This window comes from Saimiri boliviensis, chromosome 2 (assembly GCF_048565385.1).
Source record: "Saimiri boliviensis isolate mSaiBol1 chromosome 2, mSaiBol1.pri, whole genome shotgun sequence".
Lineage (NCBI taxonomy): Eukaryota > Metazoa > Chordata > Mammalia > Primates > Cebidae > Saimiri > Saimiri boliviensis.
The window spans coordinates 94,801,238-94,820,553 of record NC_133450.1 but is presented as its reverse complement, the minus strand read 5'-3'; the positions used below and the strand labels follow the sequence as shown (position 1 = coordinate 94,820,553).

Sequence of the window (19,316 nt, the reverse complement as noted above, 5' to 3'; positions counted from 1 at the left end):
AACTCTCCCTTTGAAAGCAAGCATTCATCACTTGAAATAGCTCTCTCCGTCCCTACTATTGTTCACCGACATTTTCTACATGTTAGCATCAGACCAAGTTTTAGAAATTTTTATAGCTTCATTATCTTTTCCTTCCACTACCTGCCAAATGACTCTTGTTTCTTTTGCCTCTCAGTTTGTCCAGATAAAGTTTGTAGCTCACACAAACTGAGCCAGGTAGGTGCCAGTAACTCCAAAGGGGGAAAGAGGTGAGTTAAAAAAAAAAGAAAAGCTACATGTCTTTTAATGTTAACATTTTATTTAAACCAGTACAAGCACCATGCTTAACAAAAGACTGTCCAAAATAAACATGCAATATGAACTAGCAGAGACTGAAACCACAGCTTAAGAAGTTGTGCCAGTTGTTGGTTTTGCTGAACGATGACAGAGAACTGTTAAAATTCACAGGACTAAACCATTAATGTTTCAAGCCTCCTGAATGAGATTATATTGGACCATCTAAATCAGTGGGAACTGCCCTGGCATGGTAATGATCGCAAACAATATTCAAGTAATTATATTCATATGAATTATACTTCAAAAAGCAAGATAATACAATTTCTATCACAAGTTCACTGTATATGAGCACTGATTTGAAATGTCAAATGGCATAATAAAAACAAATTTCTCAAGAATATTCAGCTTGGGACCATTGGTTTTAAGTGGCCTAGAAGATTATTACATTCTTCCAGAAATAGAAAATAAGATTTGTCCAGAAATGTTTAAAACACATCCTCACAAAAGTTGCAATGGCTCAAACGCTATAGATTCCAGTACTATCAGTCTATCAAACAAATAGGGAAAGCAACCATAGTAAGAATACTTGAATTGATAGAATATGAGTTACTCTCTACTTCCACCAAATATCAGCATTTAAACTCTTATGAAAATATCTATTCATCACTAGTCCACATATGGATTAATGACATTGCTCAGGTTTTAAAAGTAATCCAAACATTTTTTAAGTACACCTTCCTTAGTATCAGTATGGACTGGGGGAAAACAGCCAAATTTAATTTGGCAATAAAATCCCCTAACTGGAAATTTTTAGCTACAGTGTCAGACAAGGATACAGTTTATGGCTACATTTGACTCCTGAAAATAGGAGATAAAAAGGGAGGGAAAAGTGCTGACACACATTTTGCCACACAGATTCTTTAGTAATGACAGTAAAAAAATTTAGCAACACACTCTTAAACAAGAGCATGTTTAACTGCACAAGGCATTTAGTAAACTTTTAGAACTAGACAATTTGAACATTTATTTTAGAAGTCAATTAAACAAAAACAACCAACTTTTTTCCTAATATAATTGCATGAATACCAAAACAAAGTGATCACTATTCAAAACTCAGACATTTTGGAATTTCAGCATAGTAACCTGAGAAGTTTTCTTCATGTGTATTTTTGTTGTCATGGAAACCACACTAAATAATACTGTGATTACCAGTTGGTTCTATTTTGACATTAGATACTATGCAGAACTTATGGAGGGCCAACAATTTCAAAATTAACACTGACTGAGAAGACCACGCAGGAGGGTCCCAGGAAAAAAGCTGCTGCCTAAAAGGAAAGGTTAAGATTTAAGGCTGAATGGGAATGGTTGTACCAGAAAGATACGGAATGTAAAAACTGGAATTGTGAAGTCCGGAGTTATTATTTGGGGGATGGTAGAAAAAAGACACTTAATAGGAAATAACTTGGAAAGAACAATGCAAAATCTAGTAAGACGAAAGGGAAATCTATACAAATGTTTGAGAATACTTTAGAGCATGGGATTTGTAAATCTCCCCATTGGACAGATGGAATAAAAATGTTCTACTGATCCTCTAACCTCAATCTGTTGTCTTGCAAAAAACATGTTACTGATTAGGAGTCAGACAAGCTCAAAAAAGCATGGTTCATCACAGCTCTTTGATCCTGTTAAAGAGAGTAGGGGAACTAAAAGTTCTAATGTATGACAGATTAATATTATCTGACATTATGGAGGACCTCCAAGTTTAAAAATAAGACTAAAACATGCAAGACAAAATAAGGACCTTCATTAAGTTCCTTAAAAAATACATTCTTGTAGCACTAGTTTCTCTTATTCCTGCAAACCAGGTGAAACAAAATCTCATTTCCTTCATTCAAAAACATTAAAAACATTCTGTACTCACTTGAATTACATTTGCATTTCCACAGAATTATATGCATGTTACTCTCCAATATCAAAATAGATCACGCCATTGCATTCCAGCCTGGGTAACAAGAGCGAAACTCCGTCTCCAAAAAAAAAAAAAAAAAAAAGAATTCTTAAACTTCCTGGATGAGTTCTCAAATCTCTCTCTCTCTCTCTCTCTCTCTCTCTCTCTGGAAATTGGAATAAAGAATCTTTTCCCTCCAAGAACCAAAACAAACACCTACTCTAGCACTTCCTCATCTCCAACTTTCTATTGCTTCCTGACTTCTAAATTAGTGAAGCCAAACAGTGTTGGGAACAGAAGATGTTCTATTCAATATCATGAAAATTCCAACTATCTTTACTTCTCACAGAAACCTCAAAAATGAAATGCAAAGAACATATGAATGGAAAACATGCCAAAATTTAAATTTTGCTAGTTTTGAGATGTCTAAGATAAGAATTCACTCACAAAATTTAGTTAGCCTTTAGTCTCTAGACCTATTATCAAATTAATGTTCAATGGTTACTTATATATTTGTTTTTACAAGTATGCCAAGTAGCAGAATCCTTGCTTCATGCCAAGAATACTATCATCTAACAAGACTGGTTTAGTTAACTATTCAGGTATCCAGTTCAGAGTATCTTCTGACATTTAGGATATAAGATGTGATTTCTATTGATGTGTTAATGTTATTAACTATGGCCAAAGTTTTAAGATAATTTTTTCCTATGGCACAAAACTAATCACAAGTATATCCAAAATTATAACTCTCAACTGCCATATATTCACCATTGCAAGCAGATAGTTGGAATTTTTAAAATATGAAGTTGACTTTATTACAAATTTCGGATATACACATTAGAAAATTATTTTATTTGGACCTTTTAAAAAAGTATTAATTTCACCAAATCTGGAATATTGGCAGTGTAAAAGTCTTAAACTAACTTTAAAGCTAACAAATCAAAGGCACAGTATTAACACATTTAAAATAATTAGTGTTCACAGGACATTAAGAGGTGCTTTATAAATAAGTGTTACTAACCTAGATTAAAAACTGTCTAGAAATGACATAAAAGGAATGAAGCCCTTGATTATTACAACCCACCAATTTCTAAGACTAAGATGCTATTTTCCATAAGGAGAAAAGCTAACAGTCATAACTCTATCATAGAATCTAACTTCCCGATCTTAAAAATGAGTGATTGATGAACACAGTTTCTACACTAGATTAAAAAGATACAGGAACGAAAGAAGATACAGAATAGATCAATGTACTTGTAATGCAGGTTACACTACAGTAAATTATTCATGGCTCAATCCTGGGTCACTCAAGTCTTTGACCCCAAATTAATTTCAATGATTTGACAAGTGATAATATGCTATTTTCATAAATAAACTGCTAATATCCAGTATTTGTCAAAAGGAGGCATCTGTTGTCTCTTACAATCTAATATATCCACTCTCCAATGGTGTCTGTAAATAGTAACAAATTCTGAACCTTAAGTTATAGAAATTAGTCACAAGAGTGCAAAAAGTCCCTGGGGAAAAGTAGTCCACCTAACAATTACCAAAATAAGGAGACACTTTACAAAGTTTCATTACTATGAAGATGATTTCCTCTTTGTTCAAACTTTGCACAAATGAAGAATTTTTCTTTACTGCAGGAAACAAACTGTAAGTAACAGTGCATTTTTAGGCATAAATAAGTATTTATGTCTCGTTCCAGTATGGTAAGGTTAATACATAAATACTTTAAAAACAGAAGTTCACATTAGTGGAAAAATCCAAGTTTCTCACGTAACCATTCTTCAGTTAGGTCTTCAGTATTTCTTATTTCAAATACCTTAAAAAAAAAAAAAAAAAAAAACAAAAACTTAAGTCATACTTTGATACTCCAAAAAAAAAAAAGAAAGAAAAAGAAAAAAGAAAAGAAAAAGCAAACACATTATATATTTGAGTATTAAATATCAAATTGTGCTTCCCTTCATATTGGTCATGACTTAACCTGTGTAAATCAGATATACCTTTTAGGTAGTACTTTACTTCTTTTAAATGCTACGTACTCAGTTACCAAAAAACAGCAATCGAAACAGCATAAAACCAAAACTACAATCTAAATAAATACATAAAATCAAAAGCGCAAATCTACAAATAGTCTAAAAGAGCAGTTCTGTAAATCTTATCTCCTAGAAGACATCCCAAGTTTACACAACTAAAATCAATCTAGTTCGGAACTGAGGAACATATGCTGGTCTTCTGGAGTCTGAAGGTCAAATGGAAATATCAGATGGGGTTGGAGATCAGCCACGAATCTCTAGCAAGAATCTGAATTAGGCCCAGAAAGTATCACGGCTAAAGAAAAACAACGTATTACAGCAGAAAGAATGGGATTTGGAGCCAGATGTGAATCTAAGTCCTAGACAACTAAATCCTAGCTCTGTCTAAATTTACCATTATGCAACCCTGAGCAACTCATTCATCCTCTGGGTTTCCTATCCACAGAATATCTCACAGAGGTGTTGTAAGGATTCAGTAAGATTAACTGTAAAAGTAATTTGTAAACTGTAATATCTCAACTCCAGCACTGTAGGGCATGCTCAGGATTACAACAGACTTGAGACTCTTAACAGCTCCTTCTTAACCACCCAAATCGTTAGAGCAACTCCAGTGTTCCTGTGTTACAAATTAGGAAAAAGTAATGTCTATGAAGTGGTGGTCACAATCATATGGGCTAAGGGGAAATAGCAGAGGACACTTAAAGGCATTCCAGAGTTGATGATTAAGCACCTAAGAAGAAAATACTGACACTGTTCTTAAAATAAAACTTGAAAGGGAATATTATTTAATACCGTTTTAGTAATATAACATTCTGCTTCAAAACCTTAAGTGTATATATTTTTTCAACTTAAAACTAATATGAAGTTAAATAAAGTTTGAGAACCAAGTACCTCTCTTACCTTTAACTTTCAAAAATACCATCAAATAGGGACATATTAAATCTTAAAGCAAGTTCTCACATAAAATAGAATGTTCTAACTTTATTAATATTCTTAAAAATTTTATATTTGGAAACAATACAATTAACTGCATAATACTGAATTCCAGCACAGAACTTGGTTCATTTTAGATTACGGTAAAAGACTCCAAGAAGCTTCAATGGTGACCTTTATCTATCAGAAATTATCTTATGGCAGATAAAATAACTCTCAGTAGATTTAATAGTTGCAGTGGCTTTTTTAAACTGCCTATATTTTGAATTTGATTTCTTCCAATCAACTTATCCAAAAAATACTTTGGTTCAAACACTTCTATCTCATTCTATTTCCAGTTACTAAAAGATTTTGGCTAACTAACTTCACCTGTATTTAAAAAATACCCCTTTTGACTATGTTAGCTATTGCTCTATAGTCTGAAGGAAAACATTATCTCAACAAGTAAGTCAAACACAAATGCCACCTTGGTTAGTTCAGCTGTCTGGACTAGCTTATTCTTACTCCCAGCATACATCATCTGTTGTTCAGGCTTACATCCTGGAAAAGAGAGATTAGTGTAGAAATGAGACACAGATTTTAAGAAAGTTAAGGGTTATCATTATTTTTATTTTTTAAAATGACACATTTTGGATTATTGAGTTTACAGAATGTATATGGGTTGTATTTTGAGTCCTACATTGCACACTGCCTACAGAAAGAGACAGTTAACTTGTAAATAAGTCTACAGGTTGGTAAAAATAAAGATTCTAGACATTTGTAGATTCTGACTTTTAGAGCCCTGCAAACAATTAAAAACTTGCTGCACTATGTTCACTTTGACACTAAGTAACAAGATCCATTTTATGAATGACTAAAATATAAAAGGTTTTGGGATGGTAGTGGACCAGTGGGGCAGGGAGATCTGCTCTGATAAAAGTTTCTGATAAAAGATTAAAATATAAAAATAAAATACTTCTGATATCTTAAAATGTCAGTACATTTCAAAACCCTTAAAATATATGTATGACTTGAGCCAGCAATTACACATCTAGAAATTTATCCTAAGAATGTAAGTTCTAAGAGGTGATGCTTCATTCTTTCTAGGGATGCGTGCACACAGGCGCAAGGACACATACAGACACAGACTGTCCTTAATTTAAGTTATTCAACATTGTCCATCTTTAAAGACAGCATAAAATTTGTCTAGTATAAAATGGCTGAATTGGATCTGAGCCAAATATGCATTATTTAAAGAAATTCACTTACCAACAGGACTGGAGAAAATAAAGCACAGAGGATATGAAACTCTTCCATCGTCATGTTGATATTTATAACTATACACAATGAAGGTTTTTCTCAAGTTAAAGAAACTAAAGTTACTGCTCTGAGACAGGCATTTACCAACACCCAGGGAGCTACTGAGCTGCAGGTTTCTATCCTTATCTTTTAGGCCACACCTTCATTATTATCTTTCCACAAAATTAAAGGAGTCCCAAGGATAAGTTAAAAAAATCACATAATCTCGGGAAAAAAAAAAAAAAAAAACTTTTTAAAGTCCAGGCTTAATATGAATTATTTTCTTCTCAATTTTTCTCGTACACATAATAAAGGAAATAGTTTAAAAAAGAAAATTATTCATCCCACAAATAAACCAACCTTTCATTTTTCTTAATCCAATATATGTATGCACACATATTTTAATTTGACCGTGATCATGACACAGAAGGATACTTTTAGGTGTTTAACAAATGAGTTCACAAACAAGTCTGACCACTAAAGAAAATCAACCTTTTAAAGCACTAAGAAAAGGATATCGAGGTTGTCGTTCAGGTAGTTCGTCTTTAAGTTCATCTGGTGAAATGCCCTGGCACCATAGAGAAAGCAACTTTCAAACATTTTCTTACCCATAAGTCCTTAAAAGATACACCAAGCACCCATTCTACTAACAGTTACATATTTATTACCACATGCTACAAAGTAAAATTTTATGTTACCAAATTACACATAAACTCAGGTTACTTAATTCTCAATCCAACAGAAGCCTCCTTCTGCCCACTTGGTTTAGTTCCATTTATTAACTAAATATGGGGCTGGGAGGCACAGATTCTATGCTTATGTTCCAGCTGTCAGGAAATACTGAATGACAAAAGCCAACATTTTAGCAGAAACAACATCATCTGACTTAAGAAAAAAGAATTGAATTATTTTCACTCTAGTTACTTAATTTGACAAACTAAATACTTAAATTGCAGGGTTTTAAGTACTAGTCAAGCAACTTACAAGCAAGTTATAAAGTTGACTCACTTCTTACTATATAACTTACTATATAGTTATATAACCCCAACTTATACCACTAATAATGGTACTTCACTAATGCTTTTAAAGAAGGTAGTTAAATTAGCAACATAACATACTACACAATTAGCACATGCTTTTCATGCACAATGAACATGTATTTAAAGGAGGTTCAAGACTCATTTTAGAAGCACATGTAACTAATATAGCATCTTTTCAATAATAATAATTACTTAACTATAAAACTGTATTTAGTTCATTGAACAAACCTCAAGTTCCTCATCCAGTACCACCAGGCGTTTATCCTTGTCAATCTTCACTAAAATAAAAATCGAGTATGAGTAAGCTGAGATTCTAATGCGACCTTGAGCTACCCAACCCACACAATCTCAGCCTTTTTTCGGACATCTAAAATTAAAACATCAAGAAACACAAGTATATAACTCATTCACAGTTTTAGTTTATATTTGATTAGTTAGCTTTGCTTTTCAAGCGGTCAGCTTTTACCCATAATTCCCAATACCCAGTTTGCTTATTGAGAACTTTATGTCAATTTCTTACATTTCCTGTATATATTAATAACTCTGTAACTCAAATGCAACTTCCTAGATAATAAGAAAAAGCCTGAAAGGGTGACTATGATTGAGACTGGTCTATATGCAACATGGTCAGAACTGCAAGGGAAAAAGTGCCTGATCAGGGATCAGAATAGAGAAACCTCAAAATTCCTGGCTTCTCCAAGGTCAGAATTTCATGGCACCGTATTATTATTATTCTGAGAAAGTGAATTTAACTAAATAGAAGTGATACCTACATTCAACTATGTTTAATGTAATCCAAAGCTAAATCAAAACAAGTTTAGATACTCTATGCCTCTATTCTTTCCTGTTAGTCTGGCAAAGTTGACCCTGTTGGGTTTTGCACCAATTTCATAGTAAATCCTGTGAGATATAATATAATCTCAAATAGCTTCAGCTTTTGCAGCAAAATGGCACAAACACACATTTTCACTTTGAAGAACTATACGTCAACATTGTAGTATTTATTTATAATGAAATCAGAATTCATGACAAGTTGTCATGACCTCTGGTTAAATCACATCTGCCAGATGCATCTCTGCTAAGCATGGTCTCTAGAGTTTTACATTTTCACCCCCTCATACTTCCCCCATCTTTCTAAATCACTACCTACATATTAAATACTGCCTATGTATACAACGGAAATCTGCATAATGTCAGATATAGCTCACAGTGGGAGAAGCAATATGCAAATCACTTTTTCCATTTTCAGAAGACAGTGCCACTTAAAAGTACTCTCCCTGAAACGAGAGTTCACGTCTACAACTGGAATAATCTACAAAGTCACTCTGCACACATGCTGAACTTTGCCATTTTAGATGTAGGCAAAGGTTTCTGTTTGAGGATGAATGGACAGGCTTTTTTTTTTTTTTTTTGAGGTGGAATTTCGCTCTTGTTGCCCGGGCTGGTGTGCAGTGGCATGATTTCGGCTCACTGCAACTTCCGACTCCCTAATTCAAGCGATTCTCCTGCCTCAGCCTCCTGAGTAGCTGAGATTACAGGCATGCACCACCACGTCCAGTTAATTTTTATATTTTTAGTAGAGACAGGGTTTCACCAGGTTAGCCAAGATGGTCTCGCTCTCCTGACTGTGATCTGCCCACCTCGGCCTCCCAAAGTGCTGGGATTACAGGCATGAGCCACTATGCCTGGCCTGGCCAGGCTTAGTCCCCCAAGAAGGATGGGTTAGATGGGTCACTGCAAATGGATATCCTCATTACCCAAGTGACCAAGATGACCACCTCTAGAGCTGTACAGGCAGCTGAGAGGAGAACTACGGGGAAGGTGGGACAATCCACCTCTGTTTTGTGACATTAGAATTAGCTGTTACTTATTTTTTAAAGTGATCTAAAGGTGGCTCTGAGGAAATGAAACAGAAGAAGTAACACCGTGTTCCAAAGGTTCGGTTCATTCAATGTAGCTACAAGATTAAAAACAAACTAAGAACATGTAACTTGGAGGCAATCACTTTTAGCTTACTTATAATAGCAGCATTGTTTGTTTCTTTGCGAAAACGAAACTTTCTCAGCTTTTCCACTAAATCTTCAGCAACATCACAAACCACCAAAGACTCACTCTATAAAAGGAAAAACACATACATATAAAATGCCATGACTTCAATTTATTACATGTTATATGTACAATATATATCATGTTAGTTATAAAACCTAATACCTTTATAATGCACAGACATTCAAAAATGTCAATTAAGTGAATGCATTAAAGTAAAATATGTGAACACATAAAAGGACTTCAAAGTATACTTTAACTTTCTCTTTGGCTAATGAATCCGATGTCTCAAAAACCATTCACATAATAATGTGTAATGTCATCAGAACTGGAGAAGAGAATATGGGGAAAGTTAAGAATCACTGTCTGCTGTTAGAATGTAAGGCAAGCATACTGTTTTCATACAGTGAAGGAAGAACAGGAAAATAATCTGATTATACTTAGAACTAATAAATTCGTTTTCGTCCTCACAATTACAGGGGATAAAAACAAAACAAGCAACGAAAGTGTTAAAAAACCTCCTAAAAATAAAGACCAATAACATTTCATATTATAATCAGAATCAAGACCAATAACATTTTATATTATAATTAAATAACTATGGAGATATTAAAAGGAGCTACTAAGAATGTGCAAAAGAAATACAAGCTGAGACCAAAAAAAATACTGCAATTGATACCACAGAAATACAAAGAATCATTAGAGACCAATATGAACACTATACTCCCATAATATGGAAAACCTGGAAGCAATGGATAACTTCTTGGACACACAGAACCTACCAACACTGAACCACGAATAGAAAAACTCAACAAACCAATAATGGGTAATAAGACTGACACAGTAATAAAGTCTCCCATCAAAGAAAAGCTCAGGATCTGATGGCTTCACTGCTGAATTCTATCAAAGATTTAAAATACCACTTCCACTCAAACTATTCCAAAAAAACTGGAAGGGAAAAAATAGCAACAAGTTCATTCCACAAGATCAGCATTACCCTGATACCACAACCAGAGAAGTATACAACAAAAAAAGGAAAATTATAGACCAATATCTCTGATGAACACAGATGCAAAAATCCTCAACATAATACTAGACCACCAGATTCAGCAACACATTAAAAAGATCATCCACCATGATCAAGTGGAATTTGTCCCAGGGATGCAAGAACGGTTCAACATGGGCAAATCAATAAATGTGATACATTACATTAACAGATTCAAGAACAAAAATCATATCATTTCAAGAGATGCTGAAAAAACATTTTATAAAATTCAACATCCTTTCATGATAAAAACCCTCAACAAACTGGGTATAGAAAGAACATACCTCAAAACAATAAAGGCCATATATGACAAACCCACAGCTGACCATGAATGGGGAAAAACTGAAAGCCTTTCCTCTAAGTTCTGGATGCCCAATTGCACGACTTTTATTCAACACAGTACTGGGAGTCCTGGCCAGAGCAGTTAGGGAAGAGAAAGAAGTAAAAGGCATCCAAGTTAGAAAAAAAGAAGTCAAATTATCCTTGTTTACGACAACATGATCTTATAATTAGGAAAAGCTAAAGACTCCATTTAAAAAAAAAAACTGTTAGAGCTGATAAATTACATATTTATATACACCAACAAGAAACAGTGTGAAAAAGAAATCAAGAAAGCAATCTCATTTACAATAGCTACAAGAAAATCTAGAAATAAATTTACCGAAAGAAGTGACAGATCTCTACAATGAAAATTATAAAACACTGATGAAAGAAACTGAAGAGGGCATACAAAAATGGAATGATATTCCAAACTTATGGATTAGAAGACATACCATTGCTAAAATGTCCGTATTACCCCAAAGTGATCTACAGATTCAATGCAATCCTGATCAAAATATCAATGACATTCTTAAGAGGAAGAAACAATCCTAAAATTTGTAAGGAACCACAACGACTGTGAATAGCCAAAGCAACCCTGAGCAAAAAGAACAAAGCTGGAGGTATCACAGTACTTCAAAATATACTTCAAAACAATAGTAACCAAAACAGCATAATCCTGGAATAAAACCACACACACACAGGCCAACGAAACAGAACAAAGAACCCAGAAGTAAATTCACACATTTACAACCAACTCATTTTAGACAAAGATGCCAAAAACATACACTGGGGAAAGGACACTCTCTCCAACAAATGGTGCTGGGAAAACCGGGTATCTATATGCAGAAGAAAATCAGACCCCAACTCTCAGCATATACAAAAACCAAATCAAAATGGATTAAAGACTTAAATGTAAAATGTGAAACTATGAAACCACTAGAAGGAAACATTGGGCAAATGCTTCAGGACATTGGTCTGGGCAAAGATTTTTTTGAGTAAGACCCAAAAGCACAGGCAGGCAACTAAAGCAAAATAGACAAATTAGATTACATCAAGCTAAAAAGCTTCTCAGAGGAAAGAAAACAACAGTGAAGAGACAATCTACAGAATGGGAGAAAAAACTGCAAACTCTCCGCTCAACAAGTAATTAATCACCAGAAGATGTTAGGATCTCAAACAACTCAAAAGCAAAAGAATTCCAATTTAGTCCTAATAATAGTTAACATGTATCAGACCCTATGAGAGAAACACTGTGTTATATCCTTAACATAGATTTCCCTTCATGCTCAAAACAATCTCATGAAACAGATACTATAATTACTCCCATTTTGCAAGAAACTAAGGTTTAGAGAGGTTAAGGATCTTTCCCCAATTAAATAGCTAGTGGAGCCAGGATTCAACCCAGGCAAGCCTATCTTAACTCGCCCTTAACCACTACAAAGGAGGTGGTGACAGATTGGAAACTGGGGGTGGGGGTGGTGTACGGGTAGGGGTGGGGTGTGGGTGAGGAAAAAAAGGGTTACCAACATAACTCCTAGGCTTCTGGCTTGTATAGCAGATTGAATGACACAGACTTTCACTGAGTTAAGGAACACTGACAGAGACCAAGTTTGTCATGAGTTCTACTGACACACTGCGGTGGCTTTGAGGGTGCCCAAATGGGAGAAAAGCTTCCCAGGGGATGTTAACTTAATACTGAAATATTAATATATAGCTCTAGGGCTAGGCGCGGTGGCACACGCCTGTAATCCTAGTACTTTGGGAGGCCTAGGTGGGGGGATCACCTGAGGTCAGGAGTTCGAGACCAGCCTGACTAACAAGGTGAAATCCCGTCTCTACCAAAAATACAAAAGTAGCTAGGCGTGGTAGCACATCCCTGTAATCCCAGCTACTTGGTAGGCCGAGGAAAGAGAATAGCTTGAATTGAACCCAACAGGTGGAGGCTGTGGTGAGCAGAGATCGCACCACTGCACGCCAGCCTGGGCAACAAGAGTGAAACTCCATCTCAAAAAAAAAAAAAAAAAGAAAGAAAGAAAAAAAAAAGGACACATAGATCTGGACTGGATCTCAGAAGCCAGGAGTTCTGAGCTGCAAATTTACAAGTAATCTGAAAATAGGTGGTAAATGAGGCCATAGTTTAGGATAAAGAATACAGAATGGAAAATGATGGATTATGATAAAGCCTGGGACTCCTTCGAGTATGGTCCAGGGAAAGGAGAATAGTCTGCAAGAGAAATAGATAGACCAATAGGATAACTAGGAGGAGTTCTGTATCCCAGAAGCCAAGGAGGAAGAATGAAGAAAATGCTTCAAAAATGAGCGTGTAACACTCTGGAATGCAGCTGAAAGGTCAGAGAAGACGAAAACTGCAAAGAACCCATTGGCTTCAGCAACCATGACAAGATCTACTCGATAAAAGTGGGTTGGGAACTGAATAGATGGTCAGAGAGTAGTGTTTTGTTGTTGTTTCTAATGAAATTTAAACATACTTAAAAACCTAATGGGATAGATCAAAAGATTCTTGATGGCGATTTATTTAATTCTCCACTTTATTTTTATGCTTGGGGTCCAGCCCATGTAAGAACAAAAGCCATAGCCCCCAGAACCAACAAAACTAAAGCTTTTGACAATTACTTTAAGGCCCAGAGCCAAAGCTTTGGGTCGAAAGGTTTCCAACTGCCATAGGAAAGCAAAGATAAGGAGAAATGCTCTGTGGGAGGCTAGGGAAAGGAGCACACAGAAAGAAGCCTTAGGCGAGGCCGGGCAAATTCAATCAGAATTCGAGTCCTCCCCCGAAACGCCGCCAGGTGGAAGATGCTCGGAGCCCTCCAACCCTTGGGACCCGGTCACAGCCCTGGCAGGAAAAGCGGGATTTGGGGGAGCCCTCCAATGGGGCAGACCCCTTTCCCTCCGACCTATAGCTCAGAAGCTGAAGCCCTCCATCCAGAAGGGCCTGGCGAGGCTCCCCCTTACCCGCCGACTCGCAGCCGCACCCTAGTCCCATGGCCCGCTGGGCGGGTCCACCCCGGGCCCGGCCGGAGAATGCTGCCGAGGCGCGGTGGCGGAGGCCAAGTCTCTGGCTGGAGGCACTAGCCAGCCGCCAGGAAGGAAGCGGACGTCGACCCCTCCCGGGCGCTGCCCGCCGCTGCCGGCTCCGGAAATCAGAAAAGCCCGGCTGGCCGGCTCGCCCAGCCCTGCGGCCCCCGCCCTTCCAGCGGCAACTCACCATTTTCCTTCCGGCCGTCAGCTGCCTGTCGCCTTCACTCGGGCGCCTTTCAGAATGGCTCGGCGGCCGCCTCCCTTCCTGCCCGGTGCCGGGCCCAGTCGCCCCCACCTATCAACGCAGCCTTGGCGGGCCGGCACGTGACGGCGGACGGCGGGAGGCGCGGCTCAAAATTAACCAGAACGCGAGCGCCTGCTTTTTTTTTTTTTCTTTTCTTTCCCCTTGCGCCCTCTAGAGGAGGATGCTCCGCCTGGCTGCAAGTGAGAAAGAAACCCAAGCTGCGTACAAGTCATGCCAGCTCTCCAGACCGTTTTAGCAGTCTTCAAGCTCTGACAGCATGGTCATGGTTGACAGTAATGATTTCAAAGGTAAATGTGTGTACTGACCGCAGCCTACCTTCCAAATTTGATCTCCCTCAAACTAGGCACACCCCTCCTTTCTTCCCACCCTCTCCAGAACCCCACCTCTGACCACTGCCGCCTTCCAGTACTTGGTTGATACATTCCCCCCGCCCCCGCCGCCTCTCTCTCTCTCTCTCTCTCTCTCTCTCTCTCTCTCTCTCTCTCTCTCTCTCTCTCTCCCCTCTCTCTCCCTCCCTCCCTCCCAGGATGCAGTGCAGTGGCAGTTCTAGTTCACAGCAGCCTCGAACTCCTGGGCTCAAGCAATCCTCCTACCTCAGCCTCCCGAGTAGCTGGGACTACAGGCGCATGCCACCACACACCCGATTAATCTTTTAATATTTTGTAGAGATAGGGTGTCCCTTTTTTGCCCAGGCTGGTCTCGAACTCCTGGCCACAAGCAATCTTCCTGCTCACCTCCCCAAGTGTTGGGATTACTGGCGTCAGTCACCACGCCCATCTCTTTTCTCCATGCAAGTTATTTACTGAAGTATGATTGAATGATGATTTGCGTTTCAATGAGCACTCTTATGGGCCACTGCCTAAGTGAACATCCAGAAGTCTTTGTCCCAGACTCAGTGGAACAAGTCCAGTATTGAATACATGAACAAAGTGATTTGGAAGAGCTAAATTTAGGCCCTAAGATTCAACCGGTGCCTTCAATAAAACAAATTGCCTGGGGCAGTACCTCATTTTGTTATGACGGTGGGTTCTTGGTTTCGCAATGCAAATTGACCTGAGGACAAATAGTTTCTCCAGACAAGGTTTCATTGGAGCTTGTGCCAGAGCATAAGGGAGGCAGCATAAGAGAGTGAGAGAATTCCCTGACTGACTTTCCAGAAAGAGCACAACAAATTAGGAGTAGATTATGCAGGTCAGCATGATCTTTTTGCAAGGGTTGGCTTGAATAATGGGCCACCGATGGTCTGGTTTGTGGCAACAAGGCTGTGAATCAATTGTTCAACATTCCTTCTTGAGGTGGGACATTCTGCAACCTTGGTTATTTCCTAAGTCCAGTCACCGGAATTCTTTAAGTAAAAGGACTATTAGTAGTAATGTAGTGGCGTGGGAAACGAGTGGGGATTCATGAAAAAAAAAATGCTCCAGTGAGGGAGGGGCGCCCAGATGGCGGAGAGAAGGTAACACCGGAATGCAGCTCCCAGCAAATGAGACGCAGAGGGCTAGAGGATTTCACAGTTCCAAACATTTCAGTGGGACTGATATGGCACAGAAAATAGCCCAGGGAAGACGCCGCAGGGTGAGAGCCACCCGGGGGGGCGGGGGGGCAAATCGAGAGGGGGTGGCGTGTCCCCACCTGAAACATGCAGCTGACTTGGCGGGGGGGGGGGGACTTCAACCCCTCAGTGCTCCAATTGGGATCCTGCGCTTACCTTATCCCTCATACAACCCACGGTCCACGAGAGCCCTGCCAGACGGTGGGGCGCCGCAGTCTATGCAAATCTGAGCAGCAGCTCCCACCTGGGGCAGCAAGTTGTCGCACAGACCAGGCCGGAAGTTTGGACTAATGCCAACAGGCCACACCATCCCACAGCGGGAGGCAGAGTTGAAAGCAGGGAAACAGACCATAAGGCCTGGCAGGCCCCACCTCCGCAGAACTGAAACTGAAGCCCTCGCTAGAGAGTTAGGCAGCAAATACACCAGTTTGACCCCAACCAGGAAGATCGAGCTCTAGGACAGATGCCATTGGGAAGGCGGGGCCAATCCCACCTGCAAACAAACTCCAGGGAAGGACCACCCACCCAACAACCTGACTGAACTCAACAGAGCCCAGCAACGCCCTCTACAGGCCAACGAAAATAGAGCTCGAACCTCAACAGAGAAAACGTCACTCAGAGATTCCTCCTGAAATCACCAGATCAAAGGGACATAAATCCACCAAGACGGGGGCGAAAAAAACAGCACCGAAAGGATGAAACCATCGAAGACCAGCACACCTCTTCTCCTCCCAGAGATCACAACTCCTCACCATCAAGAGAACAAAAAAAGACAGAGAATGAATCTGATGAATTGACAGAAGCAGGCTTCGGAAGGTGGGCAATAACAAAGTTTTCTGAGTTAAAAGATCATGTTCAACCCAATGCAAAGAAACTAAGAACCTTGAAAAAAGGTTAGACAAAATGCTAACTAGAATAACCAGCTTAGAGAAGAAAATGAACGACTTGATGGAGCTGCAAAACACACCACAAGAACTTTGCAAGGCATACACAAGTTTCAACAGCTGAATCGATTGAGCAGAAGAAAGGATATCGAGTAGGTTGGCTGCAAATACCTGTATTAACTGGGTGAATTCCTCTCCTCTGGACGTCCTAAGATAATCTGGAGCTTCTGGGCCTGTTAGAAAGTGACATTTGTGGATGGGTGCCGTGGCTCACACTTGTAATCCCAGCACTTTGGGAAGCCGAGATGGGTGGATCACTTCAGCCCAGGAGTTCGAAACCAGCATGGACAACATGGCAAAACTATCTCTACAAAAATTACAAAAAAATCAGTGGGGCATGGTGGTGTGCACCTGTGGTCCCAGCTACTTAGGAGGCTAAAGTGGGAGAATCGCTTGAGCCTGGGAGGCAGAGGTTGCAGCTAGCCAAGATCAGACTACTTTACTCCAGCCTGGGTGACAGAGTAAGACGGTGTCTCAAAATAAATAAATAAAATATAATAAAAAGAAAGCGACATTCTGTACTTACTATGGGTTGGGAACCCTTTATAGGTACTGCATAAACTATAAGATCAGTTTTCCTAAGGGGTTTTTATGGGCTCTATAAGTCAACTTTGATTCCCTAAAGTGGTCTATTTATATTTGAAAGCATGTCATTTCAGTGAAAGCCTTGGTAAAATAACCAGTGTTTCCATTTATGTTCTGTTATGAAAGAAACAGATTCTTATTGCAATTATGCAAATAACTATATTGCCACAAGTTAAGAATACTCAGGAAGAGTTTCCAAATTCTGGAGAAATCAGATAGGAAGAAATATGCTCCAAATTTTGTTCACAGGATTATACTTTACTCAATTGTTAAAAGCTGTAAAAAGCTCAAAAGAAAAAAAAGTTTTCTTGACTCTGAAAAACAAAAAGATCAGCAACATTTCAAGCAAAAAGTCATAAAATGATTGTTTTATTAGTTCAGTCCACGTAATTAACTTCTGTTCTGCTCGATATTTGACACCTTAGCTATCCAAAAGAGCCCTGGAAGTTTTTTCCTCTGTTTTAGTGACCCAGTCTCCAAAGTTATCAGAGACCTATATTTAAAAGTATCAACAGTCTTATAGCTGATTATAAACTGCCTTTTGAAAAGGATCAAAACAAGACAACAAGCCAAGTGAGGTGGCTCAAGCCTGTAATCCCAGCACTTTGGGAGGCTGAAGCAGGCAGAGGCTACAGAAAGTGATGTATTGACAAGAAGGCCAAATTGATGGAAATGTGATTTATTGTATGGGAAGTGTGAAATGAATATGGACTATTTGAACTCAGTCTATAGAATATATTTAGTAAGAAAAAATACACATGTCTATTTACAATGAGGCTTGGGAATGCCATTCTGGCTTGGGTTATTGTAGGGTAAGGGGCAAGTTCCAGAATGTTTTCCAGCACTTTTCTGCCATGGAAATAGCCCTAGGTCACCTCTGTAGCAAACTCAAGAATCCATCAATATTAAGCTATGTTGAGGTCACCGAAATTGCTTTATCTTATGAAAAGATTTGACGTAAGACAAGAACAGGGTGGAAAAGGAAGGAGTAATCTAATTAAAAACTGGGGAAAGATCAGAAGTAGATTAATGATTTCTGGCTTGAATTTTTTAAAGTTCTTCATTCTCTGAATTAGCGGCCTTTGCTAGTATGTTTGTAACGTCAGTCTGAAATAATTTTGAAGGTCAGGATTCAGTTAAGAGTTTATTCGAGTGCAAGGAATGAGGGTAGAGGGCTGTCCATGGACACATAGACACAAAAGAATGGAGATTAGTTTTGTTTGTCTAGGCAAAAATGGACGTACTGAATGGAATTATAACATGTTCCATAGAAAGGCTAACATACAGACGCAAGATTTGATTGGCTATTACTGATTACACTCTGAAGGGGTTCCTTAACATTCTGTTGAAAAGAGGTAACAATCACAAGTGTGTCTATCTCCAACGTCATTTAGTCCAGGTTTGAATTAAGAATAGGGAGTCTGGTTAATGCATAACAACTCAACATAAAGTTCAAGAAGCAAGAGTCATGCACTGGAGAAGAAAAACAGCTGTGTTATGTGACTCAGTTTCCAGGGCTGAACTTTTCCCCTTTGCGTAATTCATTTGTAAAGTCCTGAAATTTTCTTTTCTTTTCACACCATTCTTTACGTTTTCCTACACATTCATTAGTTCAACAAATAGTTGTTGTTTTGTTTTGGTTTGTTTTTGTTTTGTTTTGTTTTGCTTTGAGATAAGAAAGTGTCACCCAAGCTGGAGTGCAGTGGTGTGACCTCGGCTCACTGCAACCTTCACCTCCTGGACTGAAGTGATCCTCCCACCTCAGCCTCCTGAGTAGCTGGGATTACAGGCATGTGCCACCACTCCTGGCTAATTTATTGTATTTTTAGTAGAGACAGGGTTTCACCATGTTGCCCAGGCTGGTCTTGAACTTGTGAGCTCAAGTGATCCACCAGCGTTGGCCTCCCAAAGTGCTGGGATTGCAGGCATGAGCCACCACACTAGGCCAACAAATAGTTTTTGAGGGCCTATTATGTATCCTTCCTAGGTGCTAAGGTTCAAAGTCCTT

At 38.7% G+C, this 19,316-nt stretch overlaps 1 protein-coding gene across 1 annotated transcript; it reads right to left on the bottom strand.

The window, feature by feature from the left end:
- Nucleotides 1-278: 278 nt before the first annotated feature.
- On the bottom strand, nucleotides 279-14,276 carry GMFB (glia maturation factor beta). The gene is made up of 7 exons (XM_003930514.4): nucleotides 14,150-14,276; nucleotides 9,528-9,624; nucleotides 7,740-7,789; nucleotides 6,990-7,039; nucleotides 6,442-6,524; nucleotides 5,660-5,733; nucleotides 279-4,046 (listed from the first exon to the last, which is right to left on the bottom strand). The coding sequence occupies exons 1-7, from the start codon at nucleotides 14,150-14,152 to the stop codon at nucleotides 3,975-3,977; spliced, it is 429 nt and encodes a 142-aa protein (XP_003930563.1). The 5' UTR covers nucleotides 14,153-14,276; the 3' UTR covers nucleotides 279-3,974.
- Nucleotides 14,277-19,316: the final 5,040 nt, after the last annotated feature.

Excerpts from the sequence above, each read along its gene's own strand:
- GMFB (XM_003930514.4), bottom strand. Across the intron at positions 7,790-9,527 it reads AAACAATGCTGCTATTATAA|TGAAGATTGACAAGGATAAA; the intron begins GTAAGCTAAAAG and ends TTTTTATTTTAG. Across the intron at positions 5,734-6,441 it reads TATTTTCTCCAGTCCTGTTG|GATGTAAGCCTGAACAACAG; the intron begins GTAAGTGAATTT and ends TCTCTTTTCCAG.